This window comes from Ranitomeya imitator, chromosome 3, assembly GCF_032444005.1.
Source record: "Ranitomeya imitator isolate aRanImi1 chromosome 3, aRanImi1.pri, whole genome shotgun sequence".
NCBI classification, from domain to species: Eukaryota; Metazoa; Chordata; class Amphibia; order Anura; family Dendrobatidae; genus Ranitomeya; species Ranitomeya imitator.
The window spans coordinates 513,414,947-513,436,069 of NC_091284.1; the positions used below are offsets into that span (position 1 = coordinate 513,414,947).

At 48.7% G+C, this 21,123-nt stretch overlaps 1 protein-coding gene across 5 annotated transcripts in view; it reads right to left on the reverse strand.

Moving 5' to 3' along the window:
• The window catches only part of OFD1 (OFD1 centriole and centriolar satellite protein), a 143,080-nt gene that overhangs the window by 110,099 nt on the left and 11,858 nt on the right, over positions 1 to 21,123 (reverse strand). For 3 of the 5 annotated variants that reach the window (XM_069757724.1, XM_069757725.1, XM_069757729.1), the window contains exons 2-9: positions 9,752 to 9,869; positions 8,871 to 9,068; positions 7,799 to 7,867; positions 7,677 to 7,707; positions 3,360 to 3,467; positions 1,542 to 1,678; positions 553 to 726; positions 10 to 116 (exon numbers count right to left, since the gene is read on the reverse strand). In XM_069757724.1, coding sequence (XP_069613825.1) covers positions 10 to 116; positions 553 to 726; positions 1,542 to 1,678; positions 3,360 to 3,467; positions 7,677 to 7,707; positions 7,799 to 7,867; positions 8,871 to 9,068; positions 9,752 to 9,847 — 920 coding nt within the window. In that variant the 5' untranslated portion in view covers positions 9,848 to 9,869. Of the gene's footprint in view, positions 1 to 9; positions 117 to 552; positions 727 to 1,541; positions 1,679 to 3,359; positions 3,468 to 7,676; positions 7,708 to 7,798; positions 7,868 to 8,870; positions 9,069 to 9,751; positions 9,870 to 12,780; positions 12,811 to 14,698; positions 14,733 to 21,123 lie in introns of those variants that run through there. The other 2 variants (XM_069757727.1, XM_069757726.1) reach the window with 2 other exon arrangements.

Below are 21,123 nucleotides of genomic sequence, written 5' to 3' on the forward strand. Positions count from 1 at the left end.
AACACGTACAGCTCAAAAGCATCGATTCGTTGCCGGAGGTTCATTTCCCGCTTCCGCACTGCCTCAATCTCTATGAGCAGCGTCTGTCTCTGAGCATATACATCCTTGGATTCAATCTGTCAAGAGAGAAGACGCTCCATCTGAACACGGTGTACGACATAGCTGGCAACGGTCGTCTTCAAAAGATTTCTGTTCTATTCTTTATCTCAAACACAAAAAAAGGCTACGTCCAAGCTCATTCCTGCGACTCACATTTATTCCTAAGAAATTACAAGCTCTCATACCGTTACATGAGAATGGGGAACGGAGGGCCATGACATACTAGGAGATAAAGCAGCCAAACTGGGAGCAAAGAAGTAACAATCACTGCTGGGGTAGTCACTCATATCAAGGACGTTTGATTCCCACACCCCAGGGCAACTTTGCTAATGAGCAGGATAAAAAAACCTATAAATAATAGATAATATTAAGATGTAAAAGACCAGCACAGACAACGGGTCTGATCGTATTGCCACACGCCATCATACTAGAGCAGGAGTAGCTTGGCATTACCTCCTGTTGCCTCTGAAGTCTCTCCACCGCATTCTTCTCTCGGGACACCAAGCCATCGTATTTCAACTGGTAGGTCTTTTCCAATTCTCTTCGTAAATCTGAAATCTCCTTCTGGGACTTTTCGCTTTCTTCTAGTTTAATTTTTGCAAGTTCAACATCTTTAAAATGTTTGAACTTGGGAAAAAAAATGAATAAATGGAAGATGACATATGTTGAAACATGTATCCTGTTACATAACCTGATAATAAGTGACCCTACTTTCTGACACTAAAAATGGACTAGAAATTTGCCAGGTACAGTCTCACCTGACCTGGTGCCTTCTCCTTTGAGATCGGCCTTCCAGAACTCATGTTCAAGATGGCAGCTACGGCGGAAGAGTGAATCCTTATGCCACTCTTGCATGCAGGAGGACCAGGAAGAAAACAAAGGGCACCAGATAGGGTATTTGTACATGGCAGTCACTTTTCAGTGCAAAAGGATAAATGATAACTTGTAGGTTGTTGAGAGTCTGACTGCTGGGACCCCACCAATCTGCAGTACAAAGCACTTTTATCTCCTTTTGAATGGAGTGGGGTGTGCATGCTCGATGTGCAATCCATCAATTCCCTATGGGGCTGCGCTAAGCAGTGCGTTTGACTTTTTCCAGCAGACTCATACAGAATAAATAGAGAGACAGATGAGCCTCCGACCTGTTGCTTTTGTAACAGTGATAAAAGTTTCTCGTTCTGCCGATTGGTGCAGGGTCGGCCGGTTGGACACCCACTGATTATCACCTATACATCAGATATGTGTTCCTTTATTAAAGGGGTTGTGCAGGGAAAACAAATTAAGTTAAAATCTATCATTTAAAGAGGTGTTACAGACTAGGTTTTCCAGGTTATGCTCATGTCTGGCCTCAAATACTAAGACCTGTTCTCATAAATGGGGAAACCCTGACCAGTCCTCTATTGGTAGAATTTCCGTTCTTCTGCACTCTATAACATACAAACCTTTTGAGACATTTCTTGCTGGAGCTGCTCTTCCATTTCTCGGCGATACTCAGCCAGCTTGCCTTCCAGGGACTCAAATTTTGAGCGTTTTGGATACATTTCTTCAAACCGTTCATCGATAAATTTCAATTTCTCAACTGTAAAATTAGGAGAATATAGTGTTAAACAAATGCAAGAGATTCTGTTTAGAAAGTAAGTAATAAAATACATAAAAAAAGCTATATTCAGTCTCCGGTTGTGTTCCGCAAAATATTTTGTATAGTTAATAAGGGGCACATATGAAGTCAATGAGAACAGCATAATTCAGAGGAGAAAAAAACAGGCTGACATTTTTCAAAGTAGTCAAAGCAGAACACTGCCACTCTGTCCGATGTTTAGCCTTTTTTCTATAGAGAGTATACTGCATACTTATTGAAAAACCAAAAGAAATGGAATATAAGTTGGTATACAGGGTGGGCCATGTATATGGATACACCTAAATAAAATGGGAATAGTAGGTGATATCAATTTCCTGTTTGTGGCACATTAGTATATGGGAGGGGGAAAACTTTTCAAGATGGATGGTGACCACGGCGGCCATTTTGGATCCAACTTTATAGCCCACCCAGGTGTATCCATATAAAGGCCCCCTGTACATGCAACGTGTAAGAGCATGTTCACACTGGCCATTAAACAGACAGAAGCTAAGATGGAAACAAAAGATGAATGGTATATATTCCTTTTATTTCTTGTTTAATGGCCAGTGTGAACATGCTCCTAGACGTTGCTTAACATACTCCAGTCCATTTCTTTCAGTTTTGCTTTAGTTTCTTGCACTGTGCATACAAGGGCATGGCTGCCCTTTCTTTCAGCTGGGCATTACTATTATATAGCTTCCCATTGCCGGGTGTCCACAGTTGGGTCCCAGTCCTGCTCGGACTTTATTCACATTGAGGTCACTTTGACACATGGTAAGGTTTTAATACTAGAGGTTAAGACTGTCCCGATTTGGGTGCACCTTGCTGCGGTGGGATGGCTTGTATGCTTTTTTTTTAATCAAAATAGTGTATACTAAGTACCCCATGTTATTTCTATGCACTAGGGTTGAGCGACTTTTACTTTTTTAGGGTCGAGTCAGGTTTCGCGAAACCCGACTATCTCTAAAGTCGAGTCGAGTGAAATCGGCCGATTATGGCGAAAAGTCAGGGATCGACCGAAACACGAAACCCAATGCAAAGTCAATGGGATTTTTTTTTTTTTTTTCTCTCTCTCTCTCTTCCCTCCGTCCCTCCGTCCCTGAACAGAAAAGTTGGTGTTACACATTTCAAATCGCTACAGCGCACAAGCGACAAGATGACGATAGGCGTCCACGCCCCTATGACCTATGTCATCACTCTGCCCACGCTCCTTCATTGGCTGAAAAAATGGCGCCAAGCGCATCATACGAAACGCGACTTTGGCGCGAAAGTCGCGTACCGCATGGCCGACCCCACACAGGGATCGGGTCGGGTTTCATGAAACCCGACTTTGCCAAAAGTCGGCGACTTTGGAAAATGAACGATCCGTTTCGCTCAACCCTACTATGCACTATTGCTTTTACTTTCTTTCAGCCAGGTGTATGTTCATTGTGTTCCTTTCTTAGGTTTTTTCTGCATACTGTTGAGAATGACAAGGTCTGGTTTATTTTATTTTTTTATATAGTTGAGAATATAGTTGAGAATAAAGCACAAACTTTAGTATCTACCAAAGAGTAATACTAAGCTTCAACATAAGTGTGAAAACACAACTCATAATAGTAAAAACTGAAAGAAGAGCAGCTGGATTATTAGTAAATTATACCTATTGACTCCCTGTAAGGAGAAGTTGCGGCGGTCTGTGTATTGGCATCTCTGCCATCTCTGTTCAGGTGGTTGTCTATCAGTTCTGCCAGGATCTGTACGAGAAAACCTCCAAAATATAGAAATATTAACTATAGCCATTGAAGAGCAGAAATAGCCACAATTACACACCAACATTCGTATATATTGAATACTATCGTATCACCATCGATATGTAAGAGAATAAACAAAGCCTCATCCATAGGGTACATGGAGACAGATAATCACACAAGCACAAACAGCCACGTCGGCTATCGCCATTACAGGAGGAATCTTTGAATTATATAATTATTATAATCATACTAGATGGTGGCCCGATTCTAACGCATCGGGTATTCTAGAATATGCATGTCCACGTAGTATATTGCCCAGCAACGTAGTATATTGCCCAGCGACGTAGTATATTGCCCAGTGACGTAGTATATTGCCCAGCCATGTAGTATATTGCGCAGCCACGAAGTATATTGCCCAGTGACGTTGTATATTGGCCAGCCACGTAGTATATTGCCCAGCCACATAGTATATTGCCCAGTGACGTAGTATATTGCACAGCGACGTAGTATACAGCACAGAGCCATGTAGTATATTGCCCAGTGACGTAGTATAATGCCCAGCCACGTAGTATATTGCCCAGCCACGTAGTATATTGCCCAGTGACGTAGTATATTGCCCAGTCACGTAGTATAATGCCCAGTGATGTAGTATATTGCACAGCGACGTAGTATACAGCACAGAGCCACGTAGTATATTGCCCAGTGACGTAGTATAATGCCCAGCCACATAGTATATTGCCCAGCCACGTAGTATATTGCCCAGTCACGTAGTATAATGCCCAGTCACGTAGTATAATGCCCAGTGATGTAGTATATTGCACAGCGACGTAGTATACAGCACAGAGCCACGTAGTATATTGCCCAGTCACGTAGTATATTGCCCAGTGACATAGTATATTGCCCAGTCACGTAGTATATTGCCCAGTCACGTAGTATATTGCCCAGCCACGTAGTATATTGCCCAGCCACATAGTATATTGCCCAGTGACGTAGTATATTGCACAGCGACGTAGTATACAGCACAGAGCCATGTAGTATATTGCCCAGTGACGTAGTATAATGCCCAGCCACGTAGTATATTGCCCAGCCACGTAGTATATTGCCCAGTGACGTAGTATATTGCCCAGTCACGTAGTATAATGCCCAGTGATGTAGTATATTGCACAGCGACGTAGTATACAGCACAGAGCCACGTAGTATATTGCCCAGTGACGTAGTATAATGCCCAGCCACATAGTATATTGCCCAGCCACGTAGTATATTGCCCAGTCACGTAGTATAATGCCCAGTCACGTAGTATAATGCCCAGTGATGTAGTATATTGCACAGCGACGTAGTATACAGCACAGAGCCACGTAGTATATTGCCCAGTCACGTAGTATATTGCCCAGTGACATAGTATATTGCCCAGTCACGTAGTATATTGCCCAGTCACGTAGTATATTGCCCAGCCACGTAGTATATTGCCCAGCCACGTAGTATATTGCCCAGCTACGTAGTATATTGCACAGCGACGTAGTATACAGCACAGATCCACGTAGTATATTGCCCAGTGACGTAGTATAATGCCCAGCCACGTAGTATACTGCCCAGCCACATAGTATATTGCCCACTGACGTAGTATATTGCCCAGCTATGTAGTATATTGCGCAGCCACGAAATATATTGCCCAGTGAAGTCGTATATTGGCCAGCCACGTAGTATATTGCCCAGCCACGTAGTATATTGCCCAGTCACGTAGTATAATGCCCAGTGATGTAGTATATTGCACAGCGACGTAGTATACAGCACAGAGCCACGTAGTATATTGCCCAGCCACGTAGTATATTGCCCAGTGACATAGTATATTGCCCAGTGACGTAGTATATTGCCCAGTGACGTAGTATATTGCCCAGTGACGTAGTATATTGCCCAGTGACGTAGTATATTGCCCAGCCACGTAGTATATTGTCCAGCCACGTAGTATATTGCCCAGCTACGTAGTATATTGCACAGTGACTAGTGTTGAGCGATACCGTCCGATACTTGAAAGTATCGGACAGTATCGGCCGATACCCGAAAAGTATCGGATATCGCCGATACCGATATCCGATACCAATACAAGTCAATGGGACACCAAGTATCAGAAGGTATCCTGATGGTTCCCAGGGTCTGAAGGAGAGGAAACTCTCCTTCAGGCCCTGGGATCCATATTAATGTGTAAAATAAAGAATTAAAATAAAAAATATTGATATATTCACCTCTCCGGAGGCCCCTGGACATCACCGCGGGTAACCGGCAGGCTTCTTTGTTTAAAATGAGTGCGTTTAGGACCTGAGAATGACGTCGCGGCTTCTGATTGGTCGCGTGCCGCTCATGTGACCGCCACGCGACCAATCAGAAGCCGCAACGTCATTCTCAGGTCCTAAATTCCTAGAATGAGGACTTTAGGGCCTGAGAATGACGTTGCGGCTTGTGATTGGTCACGTGGCGGTCAAATGAGCGGCACGCGACCAATCAGAAGCCGCGACATCATTCTCAGGTCCTAAACGCGCTCATTTTAAACAAAGAAGCCTGCCGGTTACCCGCGGTGATGTCCAGGGGCCTCCGGAGAGGTGAATATATCAATATTTTTTATTTTAATTCTTTATTTTACACATTAATATGGATCCGATAACGATTCCCGATACCACAAAAGTATCGGAACTCGGTATCGGAATTCCGATACCGCAAGTATCGGCCGATACCCGATACTTGCGGTATCGGAATGCTCAACACTAACAGTGACGTAGTATACAGCACAGATCCACGTAGTATGTTGCCCAGTGACGTAGTATAATGCCCAGCCACGTAGTATACTGCCCAGCCACGTAGTATATTGCCCAGTGACGTAGTATATTGGCCAGCCACGTAGTATAATGCCCAGTGATGTAGTATATTGCACAACGACGTAGTATACAGCACAGAGCCACGTAGTATATTACCCAGTGACGTAGTATATTGCCCAGCTATGTAGTAGATTGCGCAGCCACGAAGTATATTGCCCAGTGACGTTGTATATTGGCCAGCCACGTAGTATATTGCCCAGTGACGTAGTATATTGCACAGCGATGTAGTATACAGCACAGAGCCACGTAGTATACTGCCCAGCTACATAGTATATTGCCCAGCTACATAGTATATTGCCCAGCGACATAGTATATTGCCCAGCTACGTAGTATATTGCCCAGCCACGTATGTCACAGGTTAAAAAATAAAAAAATAAACATACTCACCTTCGGATCCGAGGGCCCCTTGTAGTTCTAACATACTCACCTTCAGATCTGGCGCAGGCGATGAGCGCGCGGCTGCCGCCATCTTCCATTCCCAGGATGCATTGCGAAATTACCCAGATGACTTAGCGGTCTCGCGAGGCCGCTAAGTCTTCTGGGTAATTTCACAATGCATCGCTGGGAACGGAAGATGGCGGCCGGCTCTGCGGACAACGAAGGGTGAGTATAGCAGGTTTTTTGTTTTTTTTATGATTTTTAACATTAGATTTTTTACTATTGATGCCGCATAGGCAGCATCAATAGTAAAAATTTGAGGACACACAGGGTTAATAGCGGCGGTAATGGAGTGCGTTACCCGCGGCATAACGTGGTCCGTTACCGCCGGCATTAACCCTGTGTTAACGGTGGCTGGAGGGGAGTATGCGGGCGCCGGGCAGTGACTGCGGGAAGTAAGGAGCGGCCATTTTCGTCCGGACTGTGCCCATTGCAGATTGGTCGTGGCTTTTTTTCCGCGACCAATCAGCGACTTGGATTTCCTTGACAGACAGAGGCCGCGACCAATGAATATCCGTGACAGACAGACAGAAGGACAGAAAGACGGAAGTGAACCTTAGACAATTATATAGTAGATTGTTATTAGTGAGGTGTGCGCGTGCTGGGATAAGGTGTTCTCCGACCATGCTCTGGTGCTAGCAGAGTGCCGTCGGCGTGCTCGAATAATATGTTCAAGCCCCCACGGCTGTTAGACAATCACTGCACGTGTTGCTGCTGTCTAACAGCCACAAGACGTGCAGTCAAGGGGACTTGAACATATTATTCGAGTGCACTCTGCTAGCACCTGAGCATGGTCGGAGAACAGCTTATCCCAGCGTGCACACATATCACTAACTATTATACAGAGACTAATCTGAAATATGGACACATGCCTTTTCTGAATCAAACAACAATATGGATAGCCAAACAATATAATTATACCTTTCCTACTACTGTTTTGGTGGGTTGACATCTGCGGGAGAAAAAAAGAGAAATAAACAAACAATCATCAAAGCACAGCATGTTGAAAGCAACAATAAAAATACAATAAAAATCAAAATTACCAGAGACTTGTAGATGCTGGATTTGGGGTTGATTTTCAGCAGCTGCATTAAATCTTGGATCGAGAAATCCTTCATAGGAAAAGGAATGTGGTTTAGATGATGCTCCTTTACAGCGTGCTGCAAACATACTGTATTTTCGGATTATAAGACGCACTTTTTTTACTCTAAATTTGGGAGGAAAATAGGGTTGCGGCTTATAATCCAGAGTGAGCTCACTGGGGGACGGCGGCGGTGGAGTGGGTCACAGGAGGCAGGGTTGGTGCTTCAAAAGGTCGGCGGCAGAAGAGACACAATGCCTGGGATCTCAGAAAGTGTTGGCGCCGGATAGAGGAGTCCATGATATCCTTGCGGTGGGCTATAGGAAAATGGCCGCTGGAGGCGGTGCATGCACAGATTGTCTCCCAAGATCTCAATCTGCTCATGCGCCGCCTCTGGAGGCCATTTTCCGGACCCCACCGAAGAGATATCATAAAGAAAATGGACTTTGGTCACCGGCGCCAAAATCTTCTGAGATCCCAGGCTGTGCCGCATTGCCCGGCTCCTGCCACCGCTGGCCTCCTGAAGCAGTGACCCTGCCTCCTGTAACCCCACTCCACTGCAGCCGCACCCACCGAAGCGTCTTCTGGGCCGGTGCGTCTTATAATCCGCAAATAAGGTACTTAATCTTTGTTCATGTCAGGGTAGTGACGTGTGTTTAGCATATAAACTGGGATCAAAACGCATATTTTATGTTTACATGTGGATTTTCTGAGTCTAATGCTTGTCTGTGGGGAAAATCCACACAGAAAACGCAGCATACCCACAAGAGAAATTGTCATGTTGTGGATTTCAAACTCTCACCGTGGGTCAGCTTGTGCTGTATAATATATATATATATATATATATATAAAGCACTGTGGGCGTGCGATTTCGGTAACTTATTTCAGTAATCATCAAAACACTCAATAAAATAGAAAAAAATCATCCCAGATGCACAACGTGTAGTTTCCAGCATAAGTGATAGGACAATGGCCAGGTGACATTTACCAGTAGATGTATGTCTCTAGGGTTCATCACGCCAAATACGACCTACCTTATCTTTCTCCAGACCACACTCTGGATAAAACACAGACAGAGAGAACTCATAGCCACATCTGCTCAGGTGATCGGCCACCAGACTGTTGCAGGCCCTGTGCAATAGAGAGTCACCAGAAACCAGAGGAGACTGAAGGGACTGGCCACTGCCGACACGGAGCTTCAGATCTTGGATGAGCTGATTTCTAAGTTGTGTCTAGTTGAAAATAAAAAATGAATAAAAAAAATATGTAATTTGATAGAAACTGGAACATTGATTTCAAGCATTTAGAATATTTAAAAGGTGGCCACTGATCGGCTGCTTGCCAGAAGTGAAAGCCAGGAGTCCAGCAAGGGACGCCAGCAGCTAAAGGTGGCACCAAATGAGTATGGGCTTTAATTTATATTAAAAACAAAAAAGTGTTTTTAAATCGTGGACGACCCCTTTATTCTGTTTTACAGAGTTATGCGATTAAGCATTTTTTTAATCAATGCCCCAATTCATCAAACAGCTTCCACCAAACATGTTGCAAACGTCTGTGGCTCTGCTGAGTTGCACAAGTTTTGGGACTTTTGCTGTTTTTACATCAGTCCCAGCCAGGTCGGCCTTACTTTTTAGTAATGAGCGGAGCTTAGCCATGAGGCTGACAAATTCATCATATGGAAATGTACTCCAATCTGAGATCACAGTACATTGTTTTGCCGCTGGAACATGCGAATAACTCATTAGGAGACACAAACCTCTTAATGGACTTGACGCATGTTACCCCAGCACTCCCTTCATCCAGCATACAAAATGCCAATCCTGATGAATTACGGACATTGTAAGCAACGTTCCAATATACTTTGATGACAAGATTTCAGCCTCTGGATGTAAACCACTGAGAAACACAGAATTACCTTCAATGAATCCAAAACTCCCTTCTTTTTAAATGTCTGATAAAGTCTTTTCCGCAGTTCTTCTTGGGACAAGGATTTCAGCTCGCCTTGAGACATTTGGCCAGAAAAGATGGAGTCTCTGAAAAAGTTGACATGATCTATATTATTGCATATTTACATCTACAGCTAGTCACAATTTACAGCAGCCTGAATCATGTGGTCCACCTAACAGTATATACATCTCATCCCTGCTTGTAGCCCAGTGCACGCTCCAAATGCTGACAATCACATGGATGAGAGACTTTGAGGAAGTCAGATTGGGCTTGTTCGGTGGCATCCCTACTTACTCTGTAATGTGAGGGGTTAATCCCAAATCCCAGAGGCCATTCAGCTTCTGTGTGCACAGAGCAAGGACATAAGGCTTCAGGAGAACACAAAGCCCATACTATGACTGACAGGGGAGGAGATGTAGGACAAGGCTGCACAGTGGAGAGCTCTATTGGTGACAGTGATACGTTCACATTCTATTCTATAGCAGAAGGTGTCACGATAATGCAAAAACCATAGCTGAGGGATTTTTGCACATCTGACCATGGTTCTGACACCCCTCTCCCCCCCCATGAATACAACAAACCAGCCCTATGGCAGACACTGGGTAACTTGAAGCTAGTGTGTGAGCAGAGTGTGGCTTTAAACTGCAGGTGACCAATCCTGCAAAGCCCACCTGTTGTCCCTCCCTTCTCAGTCAGGAATTTCTTTTGTCTCCAGAGTCTAGGAAAGTAAATATCTCTGACCTCAGTGAATATCATTAACCAACACTTTAGTGATGTCACGAAGCTACAGTTTATACGTATTCTGCAAGGCACCCAGCAGTTAGTCTTACCTGAGGAGCTCTTACTGCCAGCCCTGATGAACTGGGATATTTGGAGCTCCGCCCACTAGTCTGGTTTTTCCTGAAATGACCTGAGAACATGTGAGTTGTACCTTTTCTCATTTAATCCCTTTATTTTATAATTGCTTGTACATATTTCCATTTGTTCTTATTGTAACATCCTTGTAATATTTTTATAAACACTGCCTGTTCTTTTACGGAGTAAAATATCTAAAATACTAGTTTCGTTCTCCTGCTCTAAAACGTACCCCAAGTCTTCTGAAGGGAATTACATTTTGGGTTAGCTTCGGACCCGTTAATCGAAGCTGGTGGCAGCATACCTTGGTCTGTGCCTTTGGGAGTCATTGTAGCGACAGCGGCATTGATAATTATTGTTCCTTCCTGAGTGGGAGTAGTTATATCGCCTCGCTGCAGCGTGCCCAATAGCCAGTACATAGCAGGCAGCCTTTCTGGCGACTAATTACCCTAGGTGTAGTACCTAATCTGACCAGAGGGTAAGGGGGCGCCAGGGAGCTGCAAGTTTTCAAGCGGAACTGTAAAGCGGGACATACATAAATCCCTGCAGTTCGTGTTATATTGCAGAGCAGTGGGATAACTAAAATAACCCCCTGCGGTAAACTAAGAGGTCAATAGCCTTGTGTGTGTTTTCATCACAGTGTAGCAGTGGAGGGATAACTAAGATAAGCCCCCTGCACTTGTGATAGCCGTCTGTTGGCCTAAAGTCACCCCGATCCGTGACGTAGGGGTGACAGTCACGGTGTGAATCGTGACAGAAGGGTAACCAGTTCAGTGACTGGCACAGGATGGAGGCATCGCTGCAATGGTTGGACAGGCGGATGAGTCTGGATTCTGCCTTCAGTACAGATTGTAGAGGGGAAAGTTTAGTGAATGTAAAATGGGTTAGTGGCGAGTTACAGTAGCCCCGACAAGAATTAATCAAAGTGACAGTAAGAGTTTTAGCCATTTCCGTGGTTACAATGGTTGATTTTGGAAATGTTTCTGAGGTGAGGATGACATGGGTAGCTGATTGATGCAATTTAGAGTGAAGTAAAGATCAAACTTAAAAGCATTATTCCCACTAAATTAAGGATAAGGGATAACTTAGCAATTGTTGGAAGTCCAACTGCTAGGGCCTCCAGCATTAAACAAAAAAAAAACAAAACAAAAAAAAAACAGGCTCTGCAGGGTCCAGTCTGGAATAAAGTTTGCAGACTTGTCCACCAGCCACTCATTGTCTATAGGAATAGCCGAGCGCTGCACTCCTATTTCCCAGGAGTCCTAAAGACAATGAATGGGGCGGAGGTGGAGCTTGTACAAATCTCTGCAGATCCTGAGTCTGGTTTGGGGTCATGGGGGTCCTAGAGACTGGACCCCCAGTGATCAGTAAGATTTCCCTTCTCCATGTTACTATTTTGGGAATAACCCTTTTAGCTCCAGATAGCAGACATGATACCTAGGGGTTGTTGTGGAAATAAAATGATTACGTGGCGATGCTGCTGATACCTATGTTGGGAGTGAATGAGATGTATACTGTCCTGTATTCCAGTGAAAGGTCCTGTACCTGTACAGCGTCCACAAACCGTGCAGACCCCCATAATAGAGGACACTGGCCCGCCTGGAGCACACAGCAGTGTTCACACCAATTACCTTTACCTGTACAGCGTCCACAAACCGTGCAGACCCACATAACAGAGGACACTCACCTCGCTGGAGCATACAGCAGTGGTCACACCACAGGTCTGTACCGATACCGCAGCAATAAACCATGCAGACCACATAACAGAGGACACACACCTCCCTGGGGCATACAGCAGTGTTCTCTCCACAGGTCTGTGCCTGTACCACAGCCATAAACCTTGCAGACCACATAACAGAGGACAATCACCTCCATGGGGCATACAGCAGTGTTCTCACCACAGGTCTGTACCGGTACCGCAGCCATAAACCGTGCAGACAACATATCAGAGGACACTCCCCTCCGTGGGGCATACAACAGTGTTCACACCATAGGTCTGTACCGGTACCGCAGCAATAAACCGTGCAGACCACATAACAGAGGACACTCACCTCCCTGGGGCATACAGCAGTGTTCTCACCACAGGTCTGTACCGGTACCGCAGCCAAAAACTGTGCAGACCACATAACAGAGGACACTCACCTCCCTGGGGCATACAGCAGTGTTCACACCACAGGTTTGTACCGGTACCGCAGCCATAAACCGTGCAGCTCCACATAACAGAGGACACTCACCTCCCTGGGACCTACAGCAGTGTTCTCACCACAGGTCTGTACCGGTACCGCAGCCAAAAACCGTGCAGACCACATAACAGAGGACACTCACCTCCCTGGAGCATACAGCAGTGTTCTCACCACAGGTCTGTACCGGTACCGCAGTCATAAACCGTGCAGCTCCACATAACAGAGGACACTCACCTCCCTGGGGCATACAGCAGTGTTCACAACACAGGTCTGTACCGGTACCACAGCCATAAACCGTGCAGCTCCACATAACAGAGGACACTCACCTCCCTGGGGCATACAGCAGTGTTCTCACCACTGGTCTGTACCGGTACCTCAGCCATAAACCGTGCAAACCACATAACAGAGGACACTCACCTCCCTGGGGCATACAGCAGTGTTCTCACCACTGGTCTGTACCGGTACCGCAGCCATAAACCGTGCAGACCACATAACAGAGGACACTCACCCCCCTGGGGCATACAGCAGTGTTCTCACCACAGGTCTGTACCGGTACCGCAGTCATAAACCGTGCAGCTCCACATAACAGAGGACAGTCACCTCCCTGGAGCATACAGCAGTGTTCACACCACAGGTCTGTACCGGTACCGCAGCCATAAAACGTGCAGACCACCTAACAGAGGACACTCACCTCCCTGGGGCATACAGCAGTGTTCTCACCACAGTTCTGTACCGGTACCGCAGCCATAAACCATGCAAACCACATAACAGAGGAAACTCACCTCCCAGGGGCATACAGCAGTGTTCACACCACAGGTCTGTACCGATACCGCAGCCATAAACCGTGCAGACCACATAACAGAGGACAATCACCTCCCTGGGGCATACAGCAGTGTTCTCACCATAGGTCTGTACCGATACCGGAGCCATAAACCGTGCAGACCACATAACAGAGGACAATCACCTCCCTGGGGCATACAGCAGTGTTCTCACCATAGGTCTGTACCGGTACCGCAGCCATAAACCGTGCGGACCACATAACAGAGGACACTCACATCCCTGGGGCATACAGCAGTGTTCTCACCAAAGGTCTGTACCGGTACCTCAACCATAAAACGTGCAGGCCACATAACAGAGGACACTCACCTCCCTGGGGCATACAGCAGTGTTCTCACCATAGTTCTGTACCGGTACCGCAGTCATAAACCGTGCAGACCAAATAACAGAGGACACTCACCTCCCTGGGGCATACAGCAGTGTTCTCACCACAGTTCTGTACCGGTACCACAGCCATAAACCGTGCAGACCAAATAACAGAGGACACTCACCTCCCTGGGGCATACAGCAGTGTTCTCACCACAGGTCTGTACCGGTACCACAGCCATAAACCGTGCAGACCACATAACAGAGGACACTCACATCCCTGGGGCATACAGCAGTGTTCTCACCACAGGTCTGTACCGGTACCACAGCCATAAACCGTGCAGCTCCACATAACAGAGGACACTCACCTCCCTGGGGCATACAGCAGTGTTCTCACCACAGGTCTGTACCGGTACCACAGCCATAAACCGTGCAGACCACATAACAGAGGACACTCACCTCCCTGGGGCATACAGCAGTGTTCTCCCCACAGGTCTGTACCGGTACCGCAGCCATAAACCGTGCAGCTCCACATAACAGAGGACACTCACCTCCCTGGGGCATACAGCAGTGTTCTCCCCACAGGTCTGTACCGGTACCGCAGCCATAAACCGTGCAGCTCCACATAACAGAGGACACTCACCTCCCTGGGGCATACAGCAGTGTTCACACCACAGGTCTGTACCGGTAACACAGCCATAAACCATGCAGACCACATAACAGAGGACACTCACCTCCCTGGGGCATACAGCAGTGTTCACACCAAAGGTCTGTACCGGTACCTCAGCCATAAACCGTGCAGACCACATAACAGAGGACACTCACCTCCCTGGGTCATACAGCAGTGTTCTCACCACAGTTCTGTACCGGTACCGCAGCCATAAACCGTGCAGACCACATAAAAGAGGACACTCACCTCCCTGGGGCATACAGCAGTGTTCACACCACAGGTCTGTACCGGTACCGCAGCCATAAACTGTGCAGACCACATAACAGAGGACACTCACCTCCCGGGGGCATACAGCAGTGTTCTCACCACAGGTCTGTACCGGTACCACAGCCATAAACCGTGCAGACCACATAACAGAGGACACTCACCTCCCTGGGGTATACAGCAGTGTTCTCACCACAGGTCTGTACCGGTACCGCAGCCATAAACCGGGTAGACCACATAACAGAGGACACTCACCTCCCTGGGGCATACAGCAGTGTTCTCACCACAGGTCTGTACCGGTACCGCGGCCATAAACCGTGCAGACCACATAACAGAGGACACTCACCTCCCTGGGGCATACAGCAGTGTTCTCACCACAGGTCTGTACCGGTACCGCGGCCATAAACCATGCAGACCACATAACAGAGGACACTCACTTCCCTGGGGCATACAGCAGTATTCTCACCACAAGTCTGTACCGGTACCACAGCCATAATGCGTGCAGCTCCACATAACAGAGGACACTCACCTCCTTGGGGTATACAGCAGTGTTCTCACCACAGGTCTGTACCGGTACCGCAGCCATAAACCGTGTAGACCAAATAACAGAGGACACTCACCTCCCTGGGGCATACAGCAGTGTTCTCACCACAGGTCTGTACCGGTACCGCGGCCATAAACCGTGCAGACCACATAACAGAGGACACTCACCTCCCTGGGGCATACAGCAGTGTTCTCACCACAGGTCTGTACCGGTACCGCGGCCATAAACCATGCAGACCACATAACAGAGGACACTCACTTCCCTGGGGCATACAGCAGTATTCTCACCACAAGTCTGTACCGGTACCACAGCCATAATGCGTGCAGCTCCACATAACAGAGGACACTCACCTCCCTGGGGCATACAGCAGTGTTCTCACCACAGATCTGTACCTGTACCGCGGCATTAAACCGTGCAGACCACATAACAGAGGACACTCACCTCCCTGGGGCATACAGCAGTGTTCTCACCACAGGTCTGTACCGGTACCGCGGCCATAAACCATGCAGACCACATAACAGAGGACAATCACCTCCCTGGGGCATACAGCAGTATTCTCACCACAAGTCTGTACCGGTGCCGCGGCCATAAACCATGCAGACCACATAACAGAGGACACTCACCTCCCTGGGGCATACAGCAGTGTTCTCACCACAGGTCTGTACCGGTACCGCAGCCATAAACCATGCAGACCACATAACAGAGGACACTCACCTCCCTGGGGCATACAGCAGTGTTCACACCACAGGTCTGTACCGGTACCATAGCCATAAACCGTGCAGACCACATAACAGAGGACACTCACCTCCCTGGGGCAAACAGCAGTGTTCACACCACAGGTCTGTACCGGTACCATAGCCATAAACCGTGCAGACCACATAACAGAGGACACTCACCTCCTTGGGGTATACAGCAGTGTTCTCACCACAGGTCTGTACCGGTACCGCAGCCATAAACCGTGTAGACCACATAACAGAGGACACTCACCTCCCTGGGGCATACAGCAGTGTTCTCAACACAGGTCTGTACCGGTACCGCGGCCATAAACCGTGCAGACCACATAACAGAGGACACTCACCTCCCTGGGGCATACAGCAGTGTTCTCACCACAGGTCTGTACCGGTACCGCGGCCATAAACCATGCAGACCACATAACAGAGGACACTCACTTCCCTGGGGCATACAGCAGTATTCTCACCACAAGTCTGTACCGGTACCACAGCCATAATGCGTGCAGCTCCACATAACAGAGGACACTCACCTCCCTGGGGCATACAGCAGTGTTCTCACCACAGATCTGTACCTGTACCGCGGCATTAAACCGTGCAGACCACATAACAGAGGACACTCACCTCCCTGGGGCATACAGCAGTGTTCTCACCACAGGTCTGTACCGGTACCGCGGCCATAAACCATGCAGACCACATAACAGAGGACAATCACCTCCCTGGGGCATACAGCAGTATTCTCACCACAAGTCTGTACCGGTGCCGCGGCCATAAACCCTGCAGACCACATAACAGAGGACACTCACCTCCCTGGGGCATACAGCAGTGTTCTCACCACAGGTCTGTACCGGTACCGCAGCCATAAACCATGCAGCTCCACATAACAGAGGACACTCACCTCCCTGGGGCATACAGCAGTGATCTAACCACAAGTCTGTACCGGTACCGCAGCCATAAACCGTGCAGCTCCACATAACAGAGGACACTCACCTCCCTGGGGCATACAGCAGTGTTCACACCACAGGTCTGTACCGGTACCACAGCCATAAACTGTGCAGCTCCACATAACAGAGGACATTCACCTCCCTGGGGCATACAGCAGTGTTCACACCACAGGTCTGTACTGGTACCTCAGCCATAAACCGTGCAAACCACATAACAGAGGACACTCACCTCCCTGGGACATACAGCAGTGTTCTCACCACTGGTCTGTACCGGTACCGCAGCCATAAACCGTGCAAACCACATAACAAAGGACATTCACCCCCCTGGGGCATACAGCAGTGTTCTCACCATAGGTCTGTACCGGTACCGCAGCCATAAACCGTGCGGACCACATAACAGAGGACACTCACATCCCTGGGGCATACAGCAGTGTTCTCACCATAGGTCTATACCGATACCTCAACCATAAACCATGCAGGCCATATAACAGAGGACACTCACATCCCTGGGGCATACAGCAGGGTTCTCACCACAGGTCTGTACCGGTACCGCAGCCATAAACCGTGCGGACCACATAACAGAGGACACTCACCTCCCTGGGGCATACAGCAGTGTTCTCACCATGGGTTGGAACCGGTACCACAGTCATAAACCATGCAGCTCCACATAACAGAGGACAGTCACCTCCCTGGGGCATACAGCAGTGTTCACACCACAGGACTGTACCGGTACCGCAGCCATAAACCGTGCAGACCACCTAACAGAGGACACTCACCTCCCTGGGGCATACAGCAGTGTTCTCACCATAGGTCTGTACCGGTACCTCAACCATAAACCGTGCAGGCCACATAACAGAGGACACTCACCTCCCTGGGGCATACAGCAGTGTTCTCACCACAGTTCTGTACCGGTACCGCAGCCATAAACCGTGCAGACCACATAACAGAGGACACTCACCTCCCTGGGGCATACAGCAGTGTTCTCACCACAGGTCTGTACCGGTACCGCAGCCATAAACCGTGCGGACCACATAACAGAGGACACTCACCTCCCTGGGGCATACAGCAGTGTTCTCACCACAGGTCTGTACCGGTACCGCAGTCATAAACCATGCAGCTCCACATAACAGAGGACAATCACCTCCCTGGGGCATACAGCAGTGTTCACACCACAGCACTGTACCGGTACCGCAGCCATAAACCGTGCAGACCACCTAACAGAGGACACTCACCTCCCTGGGGCATACAGCAGTGTTCTCACCATAGGTCTGTACCGGTACCTCAACCATAAACCGTGCAGGCCACATAACAGAGGACACTCACCTCCCTGGGGCATACAGCAGTGTTCTCACCACAGTTCTGTACCGGTACCGCAGCCATAAACCGTGCAGACCACATAACAGAGGACACTCCCCTCCCTGGGGCATACAGCAGTGTTCTCACCACAGGTCTGTACCGGTACCGCAGCCATAAACCGTGCGGACCACATAACAGAGGACACTCACCTCCCTGGGGCATACAGCAGTGTTCTCACTACAGGTCTGTACCGGTACCGCAGCCATAAACCGTGCAGGCCACATAACAGAGGACACTCACCTCCCTGGGGCATACAGCAGTGTTCTCACCACAGGTCTGTATCGGTACCGCAGCCATAAACCGTGCAGACCACATAATAGAGGACACTCACCTCCCTGGTGTATACAGCATTGTTCTCACCACAGGTTTGCACCGGTACCGCAGCCATAAACCATGCAGCTCCACATAACAGAGGACAGTCACCTCCCTGGGGCATACAGCAGTGTTCACACCACAGGACTGTACCGGTACCGCAGCCATAAACCGTGCAGACCACCTAACAGAGGACACTCACCTCCCTGGGGCATACAGCAGTGTTCTCACCATAGGTCTGTACCGGTACCTCAACCATAAACCGTGCAGGCCACATAACAGAGGACACTCACCTCCCTGGGGCATACAGCAGTGTTCTCACCACAGTTCTGTACCGGTACCGCAGCCATAAACCGTGCAGACCACATAACAGAGGACACTCACCTCCCTGGGGCATACAGCAGTGTTCTCACCACAGGTCTGTACCGGTACCGCAGCCATAAACCGTGCGGACCACATAACAGAGGACACTCACCTCCCTGGGGCATACAGCAGTGTTCTCACCACAGGTCTGTACCGGTACCGCAGTCATAAACTGTGCAGCTCCACATAACAGAGGACAGTCACCTCCCTGGGGCATACAGCAGTGTTCACACCACAGGACTGTACCGGTACCGCAGCCATAAACCGTGCAGACCACCTAACAGAGGACACTCACCTCCCTGGGGCATACAGCAGTGTTCTCACCATAGGTCTGTACCGGTACCTCAACCATAAACCGTGCAGGCCACATAACAGAGGACACTCACCTCCCTGGGGCATACAGCAGTGTTCTCACCACAGGTCTGTACCGGTACCGCAGCCATAAACCGTGCAGACCACATAACAGAGGACACTCACCTCCCTGGGGCATACAGCAGTGTTCTCACCACAGGTCTGTACCGGTACCGCAGCCATAAACCGTGCGGACCACATAACAGAGGACACTCACCTCCCTGGGGCATACAGCAGTGTTCTCACTACAGGTCTGTACCGGTACCGCAGCCATAAACCGTGCAGGCCACATAACAGAGGACACTCACCTCCCTGGGGCATACAGCAGTGTTCTCACCACAGGTCTGTACCGGTACCGCAGCCATAAACCGTGCAGACCACATAACAGAGGACACTCACCTCCCTGGGGCATACAGCAGTGTTCTCACCACAGGTCTGCACCGATACCGCAGCCATAAATCGTGCGGACCACATAACAGATGACACTCACATCCCTGGGGCATACAGCAGTGTTCTCACCACAGGTCTGTACTGGTACCACAGCCATAAACCGTGCAGCTCCACATAACAGAGGACACTCACCTCCCTGGCGCATACAGCAGTGTTCTCACCACAGGTCTGTACCGGTACCACAGCCATAAACCGTGCAGACCACATAACAGAGGACACTCACCTCCCTGGGGCATACAGCAGTGTTCTCCCCACAGGTCTGTACCGGTACCGCAGCCATAAACCGTGCAGCTCCACATAACAGAGGACACTCACCTCCCTGGGGCATACAGCAGTGTTCTCACCACAGGTCTGTACCGGTACCGCAGTCATAAACCGTGCAGCTCCACATAACAGAGGACATTCACCTCCAAGGGGCATACAGCAGTGTTCACACCACAGGTCTGTACCGGTACCACAGCCATAAACCGTGCAGCTCCACATAACAGAGGACACTCACCTCCCTGGGGCATACAGCAGTGTTCACACCACAGGTCTGTACCGGTACCTCAGCCATAAACCGTGCAAACCACATAACAGAGGACACTCACCTCCCTGGGGCATACAGCAGTGTTCTCACCACTGGTCTGTGCCGGTACCGCAGCCATAAACCGTGCAGACCACATAACAGAGGACTCACCCCCCTGGGGCATAGAGCAGTGTTCTCACCACAGGTCTGTACCGGTACCGCAGTCATAAACCGTGCACCTCCACATAACAGAGGACACTCACCTCCCTGGGGCATACAGCAGTGTTCACACCACAGGTCTGTACCGGTACCACAGCCATAAACTGTGCAGCTCCACATAACAGAGGACACTCACCTCCCTGGGGCATACAGCAGTGTTCACACCACAGGTCTGTACTGGTACCTCAGCCATAAACCGTGCAAACCACATAACAGAGAACACTCACCTCCCTGGGGCATACAGCAGTGTTCTCACCACTGGTCTGTACCGATACCGAAGCCATAAACCGTGCAGACCACATAACAGAGGACACTCACCCCCCTGGGGCATACAGCAGTGTTCTCACCACAGGTCTGTACCGGTACCGCAGTCATAAACTGTGCAGCTCCACATAACAGAGGACAGTCACCTCCCTGGGGCATACAGCAGTGTTCACACCACAGGTTTGT